At 53.8% G+C, this 11,795-nt stretch overlaps 1 protein-coding gene across 1 annotated transcript; it reads left to right on the top strand.

Moving 5' to 3' along the window:
- The first annotated feature begins 2,715 nt into the window (after positions 1 to 2,715).
- On the top strand, positions 2,716 to 5,601 carry LOC127317528 (protein RICE SALT SENSITIVE 3). The gene is made up of 7 exons (XM_051348081.2): positions 2,716 to 3,110; positions 3,261 to 3,314; positions 3,407 to 3,598; positions 3,736 to 3,841; positions 4,346 to 4,387; positions 4,575 to 4,631; positions 4,788 to 5,601. Exons 1-7 carry the CDS (start codon positions 2,974 to 2,976, stop codon positions 5,310 to 5,312), a joined length of 1,113 nt encoding a protein of 370 aa, XP_051204041.1. The 5' UTR covers positions 2,716 to 2,973; the 3' UTR covers positions 5,313 to 5,601.
- Positions 5,602 to 11,795: the final 6,194 nt, after the last annotated feature.

Genomic DNA, 11,795 nt, shown 5'->3' with positions numbered 1-11,795 from the left:
TTTGTTTCATGCTCTTGGGGCATTTCATCAAACACCTTATGTGCATAAGAGGAACCAAAAGCAAACCTAACACCCACTTGTGAAGTTTGTGAAGAGAATGGCTCCAAATGGCTAAGTGTTGGCTGCTGGATGGGTATATATAGGGGAGGGGCTTTAGTCCCGGTTGGCCTGGCCAACCGCGACTAAAGGCCTTCGGGCACCTTTAGTCGCGGTTGGCCAGGCCAACCGCGACTAAAGACCCCCACGTGCACCAGCTGGCCACCGAGCGCCCTGGGCCCAGGCCTTTGGTCGCGGTTCGCCTCCCGAACCGCGACTAAAGGTCCCATTAGTCGCGGTTCCTATAGCTTCACGACTTATGGGGCTCACCGGAAGCCTGTTTTTCTACCAGTGGTATATAAAACTTCTCTCCATACAATTGATACAGCATAAACAGTCCAGAAAATAATGAATTATTTACAAATGATATCTTAGTTTTGTACATAAACAAACAAAATCATACCAGCAAATGGTTTGGAGAGAAGGACTAAGACCTGAAACAAAAGATTTGTCAGGCTGCTGTTTGTGTCACCTCACTTTTCGGCCAAAGGTTCCTTTTTGTGTGTGACTATATCAGATCAGAAAACACAAAAGATATTAACATTACAACCACAGGTGCAATACTCCAAAGAGTTCATGAATCTGGGTAGATGTAGGAGAGGCTATTAAGCCATGTATGACTGTAGAGATTTAATTGGACCGAGAAGAGAATCACCTCAACCAATCTGCCATAGGAAGAAGAACCGTCTAACCTTGTTCAATGATCTGTAGAAGAACTATGGATTTCTGACCAAGAACCGGCACCCTCTGTGTGTAGCTTGGTGAACTGGGCTAGACAACCTCAACCAAGTGTAGACGTACAGACGGAGCTGCTATTAAAAGGCACAGAGTACAAAGAAGTAACGGTGCCACTTAAGCATAGAATTTTCTAGACGCTCTTTAGTTGCAGATGAAGCGGCAACATTACATATTGTGAAGGAAGGTGAGACGCCGAAGTCAATTAGCGTAGGATTCAAACGTAGTTTTAGTGGACATTGACGATGATCTCTTGTTGCTGCTTTTACCATAAAGAGGCACCAAAAAAATCAATACCCCACCTTTCAATGTGGTACTCCACGACTAATCCCATTAGAGATGATGTGGCTGATGTGGTGAGCTGCATGACGTGGCGACATAGGATTGCTCAAGATGGCTTGTGAGGTGTATAGCTTGCATGTTGAGAGAAATCAACTTAGTGGGTTGCTCCTATTTAGATATTATAGATTATAGATATGTCTAATGTGCCTAAGTTTCCCACACTTCTCGCACCAAATGGGAGGTCATTGATCATTAAAATGACTCTTATCATGATAATTGGATCCACATTCTCCAAAGGATTTCAAGGAGGAGCAACAGGATTCGTGGATGCTCTTGGATCAGCAGCCTTTGCGTGATCAACATCATCATTTTTCCGCTCTCATTTCCTCCAAGCCTGGTTTTCTCGAGCAGCAACCACGGCATCCCACCGTTCGTGATCCCCTTGCAGAGCACGTGAACCTGCATTGGATGAATTCTGACCCGGTCCTTCTTATTGATGATGCCACAATTATAATGAAAATGTCCCCCTCCGTCCCGCATAAGATCCAACATATGAGGAGGGAGGCGTGAACTAGGAGATGGAGAAGTAGCATCAACTTGAGCAAACTAGCGAGGATCACCAAGTGCTTTTACAGGCCACCGGTCATAGGAATCAACTGGGTAAGGAGGTGGAACCCTAGATCTCTCCCATAAGTGGTGGAAGAGATAGTCTAGGTTTGGACACGATGGAGTGGAGGAGGAAGAATTATCCTCGAGATCTGGCTCGCAAGGGATATGAGAATAAGATGAGGCACATATACATTCTCTCACCTACGCCGTCATGGACTCTGTCACCGTAACAGCCGCAACCCGCTACGTCTGTGAAGTAAACTCCTTTGCTTCGGTGGGGCCGACGTCGAGGATACATGTCGCCATCGATGGAAACGGCACTATGTGGTGCCCCATGCGAAAAGTTTGAGCATAATCCCTCCATGGCCCACCGTCGGCTGCCTCGTCGAGGAATCGAGACCTAACGAAGATGTGATCATAGACGGAGATCCACACCACGATAAATGTCTCAGAGAAGTGGGTCCGGGGCGGGAGGAGAGGGCGAGGTAAGGATCGCCATTCCACTAATGGAAATGGAGGAGATGACCATAAAGTATAGTTCTCAAAAACAAATACTGATAGATCAAGAGAAGACAAAGAGAATGTGATGCATGGGCGAAGGAAGCATGAGGAATGGAGTGCATTATATTTGGCGATTCCCTCACCTCAATTAATCCGCACAAGGAGCCGTACGAAGAACAGTCCTCTACAATTCGAGTCTGCGTTTGTGGGCATGAAGGGGACAGTTGGATCAACTTGATCCAAGGACGACCAGAGCGCAAGCAGAATTTTCTCATTCCCGGAACTAATAATAACAACCAAAATATGTGGGGCCATGGGGGGAGCCGGGTAGATAGATAGAGAGAGAGAAATACAAATATTTTTTTATCAAACTTATACTCCCAAGTAGGACAGTGGCCCAAGTCCCCCATCATCTTCAGTATTGAGACTTTTGAGAGAGATGGAATAGAGGGGGAGGGGGGAGGGAGGGGACGGGGTATAAATTTTGGGCAAGTGTGGCGTTCTCATTCGGTAGTGGCACTGGCCTCACAAGCAAGTCACAGCCATATAGAGGAAATCATTCACACGCAGGAAAGGGAATCCAGCATCAAAGCGAAGCAAGCAAGCGAGAGCGGCGCCGAGCTCTAGCTAGCAGGCTACCAGCTAGTGCCAAGATTCTCGATCGATTGCCGCCGACTGCTACAGAAGCTCGGCTTGACTAGTTAGCTTGTGTTCTCACCTCCGTGCTGCTGGTGCGCGCCGGCGGCGGTAATGGAGGAGCAGCTGAGCCCGGTGGCCGTGACGCACCTGCTGCAGCACACGCTCCGGAGCCTCTGCACCAGCGACGCCTCGCAGTGGGTGTACGCCGTCTTCTGGCGCATCCTCCCCAGGAACTACCCTCCCCCAAAGTGAGACCCTCTCTGTTTCGTTGTTTCTTCCCTAAACTTCCATCTCTCCAACATGCACCTTGTAACAAGTGTAAGCCACGGCCATCTATGCGCTAATGCTGCAGCTTCTTTGACGATTAACTTGCTGCTCAATCTGCTCTTGTTGAACAGATGGGATCTCCCAGGTGTGGCCTATGACAGGAGCAGAGGAAACAGGAGGAACTGGTAAACACAAAAACACATGGGAAGTAGTAAGTTTGTAGCTGCGCCTGAGACTTATTACTGCCTTGGGGTTTTGGTTTCTTGCTTTCACCCAGGATCCTGGCATGGGAGGACGGGTTCTGCAACTTCGCGGCCACCTCTGCTGCCGCCTGCGGCCAGGAGGGAGCAGCTTCTGTGGCGTACGCGGAGTGCGAGGCTGCGGCGGCGGCGCAGCAGGAGCTGAAGCAGAACCTGCAGCCCGAGCTCTTCTTCAAGATGTCCCACGACATCTACAACTACGGCGAAGGGTGAGTAGAGTGCTCTCTAGTCTACAGTTCGTAGAAAAAAAGAAGATTGCCTAGCTAAGCAGGTGATCGGGCACCTGATCGGATGATGATGACGACGATTGAATTTAATTAGGTTTCCCTGTTGTTGGTCGCTGCAGGCTGATAGGGAAAGTGGCGGCGGACCACAGCCACAAGTGGGTTTTCAAGGAGCCCCCGGAGCAGGAGACCAACCTCATCTCCTCCTGGAACAACCCTGCCGACTCCGTAAGCTGCATGCTAACCCTCACTCAGGCAGACAGGCTTCTTATTGAGTCCTACTCCGGTGCTCCCCCCTAACACACGTTGACAGGTTATATTTTTTTTAGTTTTCCAACTTTAGGGCCGCTGACCTATATCCAGCTCATGTATACTCGTATGTATACATACGCGAAGACGTCTACGACCCTTTTTTATATGTCATGCCTATTCGGTACACGTACGTCACCGTAGTAGTACACTATACTTACAGAAAATAATCGTACAAGATAACGCGGGCCATACGGACCTCTAGAGGGTCGTACGTACATATCAGATTTTTAAATTTTATGATCATGACCCCGTTTACGAAGGGATATTGGAAGATCTCAACCATTCTTATTTTTTATGAAGCCTTACATTTGCCAAGGGGGAGCACCGGAGTAGAAGTGCTTCTTATTACTGTGCTAATGCGGTTCCTGGTTCTTAATTAATCACCACTGCGACACTAATCATGCGACAATATGCTTGCAGCAACCGAGGACATGGGAGGCTCAGTTCCAGTCTGGAATCCAGGTACGTCCCTTCGAGCTATCTAGGCCAGACCTATCTGATCTAGTCTCTGCCTTGACAAATCGCAATCGCCGGTCTTTCGATCAAAAGCTCTGCCCTGCTCCATCACTCTCTGCTTCGCCCTCGCCTGCCGAGCCACTGATGAGTGGTTCTTTTCATTGCCCTCATTCCCATTCTCTTGTGCGTGCAGACCATCGCCCTGATCGCTGTCAGGGAAGGCGTCGTGCAGCTCGGCTCCATGAAAAAGGTGCAGCGCTACTCCTTCCTTTACTACTTGGTTCGTGGCTGTGGCTCGAACACGACTGCCACCTTGCGTGGGAGCCAAGCTGTGCATGCATGCTGCACGAGTGAGTAATAATGATGTGCAGAGCTTGTTTTGTTTGATCGGTCAATGGTGGTGCAGGTGGCGGAGGACCTGAGCTACGTGGTGACGCTGCGGCGCAAGTTCGGGTACCTGGAGAGCATCCCGGGGGTGCTGCTGCCGCACCCCTCGTCGGCGGGCGTGTTCCCGGACGTCGCCGCCGGGCCGTGGCCGGGCATGGGCATGATGCCGCCCATGCCGCCGCCGGACATGTACATGGACCCCTACGGCGCACCGGTCCCCGGGCCGGCGTCCATGCACATCATGCCGTCCATGAGCAGCCTCGAGGCGCTGCTCTCCAAGCTGCCGTCCGTCGTGCCGCAGCAACCGCTGCCGCCGCAGCAGCCGGGGTCCATGGCTGCGTCGGCGGTCGCGGCCAAGGAGGAGGAGCTGGAGGAGGAGGACTACGCGCAGTGCGGACACGGCGGCATGGACGTGTCGATGTCGATGCCCGCAACGAGCAACGGCGGCGAGAGCACGAGCGCGAGCGCCGCTGCCGCCGCGACGGCTGCCATGTCGTCCTACTTCGTCGACGTGGGCGGGAAGCCCGGCGAGGACGGGTTCTAGCTAGGCAGACCTTCACTGGCCGGTCATCGTCGTCGTTGTCCTCGTGATGTCTTCTCTAGCTAGGGAGGCTAGTGTAAAATTAATTAATTAATCCATCATATATTCCAGGGTCAATCATCATCTAGTTAACCCAAATCATTTGCTTGTACAGTGGCTCGCGCTACTAGTTGTGTCGTAGGCCCGTCGGCCGGACTCGGACTGGATCTGGCCGTACGCTGCTACAACCTACTGCTAGTACAAAATAGCGGTGGTGGTAGTGGTGGTATGCATATGATTGGGATTTGTCACATTTCCGCATGTGTATTTCGAGCTGACACCTGAGGAAGGACACGGCGGTGGCATTGCCCCGATCGACCGACCCGTCCTCCTTCTCCGTGTTTGACTGCTCCTTTTCCCTCGGGGCCCGTATGCCTCCTCTCCAACCAGCTACCGCACGTCCGATACAACCAATCTCGACTTCTCGACTGCCTAAGGGCATCTCCAGCTACGGCTCGACGCAATTTGGACGTATAAACTGATCGCGCGTGTCCGTTTGCTTTGGCCAACGGACGTGAAATTGGTCTTCGGGCCACGGCTATCCAACAGCAGGATGCATTTCACTGTTTTTAAAGTTTTCCACTGATATCGTTTGTGCCTTCTTCGCTGCGAAAAAAAGAAACCCAAACTATAGGCGTTTGTGCGTTCTCGCTACAATAACATCGATGGAAGAACATGCAGAAAACTACGGTAATGACTTGAACTGGCCCTTTTTTTTTTGACCCTGGCTACGGCGGGCTTACGCCAGCCTGAACAACTTTATTTAAGGCAAAAGAACATGGGGACCATATACAGGGGTTTTGGAGGAAAGCGAGAGAGAAAGGAAGGGGGGGGGGACTCAGGGAGGATCATAGTTATTACACCAATTTTTCAGGAAGGAGGAGGAAGGGGGGAGGTGCATCGGTGAGCCCAAAGCCTAATGTCCTCGATACAACGTTGCGAAACTAAGGCGAGGTCTTCGAAAACCCCGTGGAAGACACAGGCGTTTCTTCTCTTCCAGATGCTCCAGGCGATGGCGGTGGTGATCGTAGTCGTCACGTAGCTTTGACAGTGCGAGGTCCAGAAGTCGGTGAGGCTTGAGAGTCCCTGCTCGTCGAAATCAGGGTAGAAGAACTTCCATACTTCGAGGGCCTGGGGGCACTGAAACAGGAGATGAGCGACGTCTTCGTCCTGCAGAAATCCGTGACTCGAGGGCCTGGGGGCACTGAAACAGGAACTGGCCCTTTCCATATTCGCTGCAAAGAAAGAACACCCTATAAGCTAAAGTCTGTTGTTGTCGATGTTGTCGCCGGATTATCTTGCAGTTGCTAATGAATGCTCGAGTCACGGATTTCTGCATGCACAACGATGAGATTATCAAAAGTTGTAAGATCAACGTCCGCGCAAGAGGATCCTCGCACTGATAGGGACCAACATGCATAGCTCAAATCTTCTGGTCACTCTCGATGATCATGTTGCACATGATCACACAAGAATGCATCACCTCCCACATTTGATCATGAGTAAGAGCAGGGTACCAAACAATAGCAAATCGAGATTGGAGCACACCAAATGACTGCTCGACATTCTTTCTACAACTCTCTTGGTGCTTAGCAAAGTGGCAACTCTTCTGACAAGAGGCGCCAGGATTATTTTGACAAATATCGCCCAATTGGGGTAGATGCCATTAGCTAGATAGCACCCCTTGGTATATGAGTTGTCATTGATCTCATAGTTTCATGGTAGATCATGACCTTCCACAACTTTCAAAAACACCGGAGAGTGCTGTAGCACGTTAATATTATTGTTCAATCCATCCATGCTAAGAAAAGAATACCAAATCTACAGGTTATTATGAACATTGTATTGGACCACCACGTACCGAATTGGTCTTTGAGGTGCGCGGCTAAAGGGAATTTTACAATTTGCCACATTTTTCTTGGCACTTCTATCATTTGCCATTTTGTGTCTCACTGACATGTGGTGGTCATGTGGCAAATAATAGACACTTCAAAGAAAAGTGTGGCAACTCATAAAATATTCCGACTAAAGGATGATCAGATGTCATGCATGTCCCAAATCGTTTTGAAAAACGGCTTAACACCGTGTGCGTCGCACCGGCTCGGAGATGCCCTAGGGCTTGACGCATAGGGGCACTAAAGAACAGGTGGACGTGGTGTTGTGGCGAGAACTATTCTAGGTTTTCAACCGAGTCGTTGAAACAGCGGCGGCTCCACCGTCTGGCCGTCCGTCCGGCCGCAAACAGTGTCGCCCAACACAATCATCGAGGAGGAGCGATCGGTGGAATCATTGTTTGCTGGCTCATTGGGTCGATCACCGGCCTCGCAGCAACAGCGGCGCCGCAGTACGTACGTCCGTCCGTTCTCCTTTCTGCCATCGACGGATCCCGCGGCGCTGTCGACGGCGGCGGCCGCGGCCGCACTGCACGCGAGAGAGAAAGCTAGAGACTGTAGATGTTTCAGAGCCGTGGGGCACGGGGCAAAGCGGGGTGTTGAAGTTTGAGATTCAGTCAATCACATCTCGGTGGATCGGTCTCTGGTCCCGGAACAGGCTAATCTGCGGCAGCGCGCCGGGGCCCCATGCCGCCATCATGGCCTGACCCTGACCGCGATCGCCGTCGCCATTGCCGAGGGGGGGTCAGCTAGCTTAGCCTTGTGTCGAGGCGTGAGTGGTGCGTGCCGCCGTTTCTGCGGCTTGGCTTTGGACAGGCAGGCGGATCCATGCCGGCCGGCCGGCGCGGCGCACACGCATCGCGCGCCCGCGCTACGTACTGTCTCTGCACTGGCCTTCTCTGCGTGAATGAATCTGGTCCAGGTACTGTAAGGAGAGTTGACTACCTAGCTAACACCCTGTGCCGTCATACGTGCAAGTCGCGTGATCAAATCCCGGTCATGTCACAGGTAGCCAGGCAGCGCGCGAGCAGGGATCTTCGATCCGTGTTGACGTAGCACCGCCCGTGGCGTGCCTTTGCCCGTCGTTGCAGTGTTGTACACCGAAAATGCTGGACTTGTTCAGTTCATGGTCAAACGCAACATGGAACTTTTCTAAAAAAAACAGGGGAAAAATAATTGACATTTCCATTAATCAACAAAAGGGTAGGCCAGTCAACCATATGTGCAAATACCCTTGCCGACCGTACATACCCTTGGCTACCAACACAAACTGCACAATAATGCTACACTTAGAGCATCTCCAGCCGCGTCCCCCAAACCGTCCCCCAAACCGCGCCAGATTGAGCGTTTGGGGGACGTGTTTCGTTCGTGCCGCGTTTGGGGGACGTCGCTCCCCAGTCGCGTCCCCCAAACGAAATTTCGGAAATTTTAAACTTAACGAGATTCGATTAAGATTCGTCCAAACTTACATAGATTCAAACGAAATTTGACTAAATTTAAACTAAACCTAATCTAGAACCACTTGCGGCGGCCGGAGGCGTCGTAGTACTGCTGGAAGTTGTACATGTCGTCGGTGACGAAATCCTGCTTGACGCGCTCATCGACGGGCTCGTCGACGGGCTCGTCCTTCACCAAGCCGCTTGGTCCTGCCTCGCCGTCGTCGGAGAGGTCCACCAGCGGCTTGCCGGAGTCGCGGATGGACATGGCGATCGCCGCGTCCAGGTCGCCCCTCCAGGCGTCCTTGTCGTCCATGGACGCCAAGAACACCGCCCGCAGCCCTGGGCAGTCCTCGGGGTCGTCGCTGCTGGCGATGAGCCGTTACTGCCGCTCGTACTCCGCCAGCAGCGCCGCCTGCGACGCTTCCTCCGGCTCTTCCTTCACCTCCGGCTTCGGGATGAGGAGGGCGCCGCCGCACCTCCCTTGCTGCCGCCGGCTGCCGCTGCCGCCACGCCTCGTGTTGACGGGCGTCGCCGGCTCCTCCTTGACCACCCGTTTGGGGACGGTGTAGGGCGCCGACCGGTAAGACGAGGACGGCGTCGATCGCGCCGGTCCCGAGGAAGAAGAGTGCGAGGAGGACGAGTACGTCGTCCTCCTCGGCTGCCATTGAGGAGACGGCGACGACGGCATCTCCAGCCTTGGAGCGCCGTTGCGGATGCCGCGGATGACGTTCTCGAGGGTGCGCCCCGGAACGCCCCAGAACAGGGTGCGGCCGTCCCTGTTCCATATGTTGGGGCCGCCGACGAGGTTGTCGGTGCTGTGCATCTCGACGTCGTACTTCGCCTGGAAGTACGTCGTCCACCAGGCGTCGTTGTTGTCGACCACCCACGTCGGATCCAACCGCTCCTCGGCGGTGAGTTGAGCCCGACGGGCCTTGATGGCGTCCCTCCATTGGTCCGTGCGCGGCTTCGGCGGCGGCGGAACGCCAATGCCGTTCACGGCCATCTTCCAGCCGCTGCTGCTTGGCAGCCGCATGTCCGGCGGGACTGGATATCGGGCGTGGTACAGCGCCCACGCCTCCGGCACGGTGAGGCTGCCGCGGCCGAAGCCGTTCGCCGCGGCGATCTTGCGGGAGGACGAGCTCGACATTTTTGGAGCGGCGAGGAGAATATCTGGGAGGGGGGAGGCGGCGGCGACAAGAAGGATTGTGAGCGGCGAGAACTGCAGGGCGTCTTAAAACAGCGGCGGCAGCGGGTGGTTGCACGCAATAACTCCGGCGCGGACGGCCACGCGGCCATGCACGACGAGACGCGTCCCTGTGTCGCCTGGGAAAACAGGAACGCCATTAACGTCGCTTGACCAAAGGTAGGCGACGGGGTTTTAGCCTTCCGTGCCGCTGACGGGTCGGGCCCGCGTCGGTTCGCCTCGCTTTTCGGTGTGTCCGGCGTCCCCGGTGCGTCCCCTGTGGGACGGGGACAGGCTCGGGGCTTTGGGGAACGCTTTGGGGGACGCGACTGGAGATGCTCTTACGGAAGCTGGTTTACGAGATGATGTGGATGATTTGGGGACGCAACTGAACATGCTCTTACGGACTTGCCGTACAGACATACGTGTTGACGCGGTGGGTGGTTCACTGTCCTGAAATCAAGGAGCTGCGTTCCCCAAAGGGATTTGGGACGCGCCGGACAAAAAATGCGTTCCAGCCGCGTCCCCCAAAGCCCATTTTTGTCCGGCGCGGCCCGATACGGTGTCCGGCGCCCCGAGCCCATCCCCGCTACACAGGGGACGCTCCGGGAACGCCGGACACACCGAAAAGCGAGGCGGGAAGTGGCGGGACCGACGTGTCAGCGGCACATTGAATTTTAACCTAACCGTCGCCTACCTCGCGACGGAAGTTATTGGCGCGCAGCGATGGTGCAGTTCCCGCAGAGGTGTAGTGAAGCGTCTCGTCGCGCCTAGCTCTGCGTGCCAGCATTAATGAGCGCCACCGCTCCCCCACCTCCCTCCGGCCTATAAAAAGGGCAGCCTCTCATCGTCCCTCTCACACACAAACCCTAGCGCCTCCCTCCCCAACCCTAGCCACCACCATCTCAAGAGTCGACGCCATGGCTGGTAGAGGCGGAGGCCGAGCTCGCGGCCGTGGTCGTGGTCGTGGCCGCAGCAGAGGTGCACGATCACCGTCGCCTGTGACGTCGTCGTCATCCTCAATGTCGGACATGCAGGACGAGGAGGGTCCCGTGTTGTTTGAGTTCATCGTCGTCCTCAAGGGCGACCCACACGGCATCCAGAGGCTGCCGGACACCTTCGCCGACTTCGTCGCCAGCGACGCGCGCCCGGGCTCACTGCATCTGCGGAAGGATGACTGCGGCTTCTGCCGGTGGATCGTCGACGTGATCTATGACGCGCGCGGAAAAATGTACCTCCACATCGGCTGGGAGAAGTTCGCGCGCTACCACCGCCTCGAAGCCGGCTTCGTGCTCGTGTTCTCCTACTTTGAGGACAGGGACATGAGCGTCAAGGTGTTCGACGAGACGCGTTGCCACCGGAACTACCACGGCGACAGCGCCGAGGAGGACGACGACTGAAGAGTGTTGTTTCTTCGCAGCGAATATATGCACTTAGTTTTCTGGTTGTTCTTCCTCGGAAGAACGAACAGGGGCACCCTCACCAGCTGGATTTTCCAGTTTGGGTGACTGGGTGTGCCCTCGAGTGTTCTTTCTTGGCAGCGAACACACGAAATCTTCGATGCCCGGCCTAGTTAGGTTTAGTAATTTTGTAATATTTTATATTTGTGTCAACCGTGGTTCAAACTATGTATTATTTGATGGAAAACCATGTTCAAAATTATATCTTCGTGTAAACCACGTTCCCAATTATGTATTAGTTTTTAGAATATTTCTTCTCTTTATTGAAATAAAAATGCAAAAAAAAGTATTTCAATGTTTGGGGGCGGCGTTTGGGGGATGCGGCTGGGGAGCGACGTTCCCCAAATGCGGCACGAATGAAACACGTCCCCCAAACGCTCAATCTGGCGCCGTTTGGGGAACGGTTTGGGGACGTGACTGGAGATGCTCTAATGATCCATCCGTAGAAGTAGCATTATTGCAAACTACGTGCA

This window comes from Lolium perenne, chromosome 7 (assembly GCF_019359855.2).
Source record: "Lolium perenne isolate Kyuss_39 chromosome 7, Kyuss_2.0, whole genome shotgun sequence".
Lineage (NCBI taxonomy): Eukaryota > Viridiplantae > Streptophyta > Magnoliopsida > Poales > Poaceae > Lolium > Lolium perenne.
The sequence above is the reverse complement of the archived record's forward strand: the minus strand, read 5'-3'. Positions and strand labels throughout refer to the sequence as shown.

Excerpts from the sequence above, each read along its gene's own strand:
- LOC127317528 (XM_051348081.2), top strand. The coding sequence starts at position 2,974 with ATGGAGGAGCAGCTGAGCCCGGTGGCCGTGACGCACCTGCTGCAGCAC. Across the intron at positions 3,599-3,735 it reads ATCTACAACTACGGCGAAGG|GCTGATAGGGAAAGTGGCGG; the intron begins GTGAGTAGAGTG and ends TGGTCGCTGCAG. Across the intron at positions 3,842-4,345 it reads GGAACAACCCTGCCGACTCC|CAACCGAGGACATGGGAGGC; the intron begins GTAAGCTGCATG and ends ATATGCTTGCAG.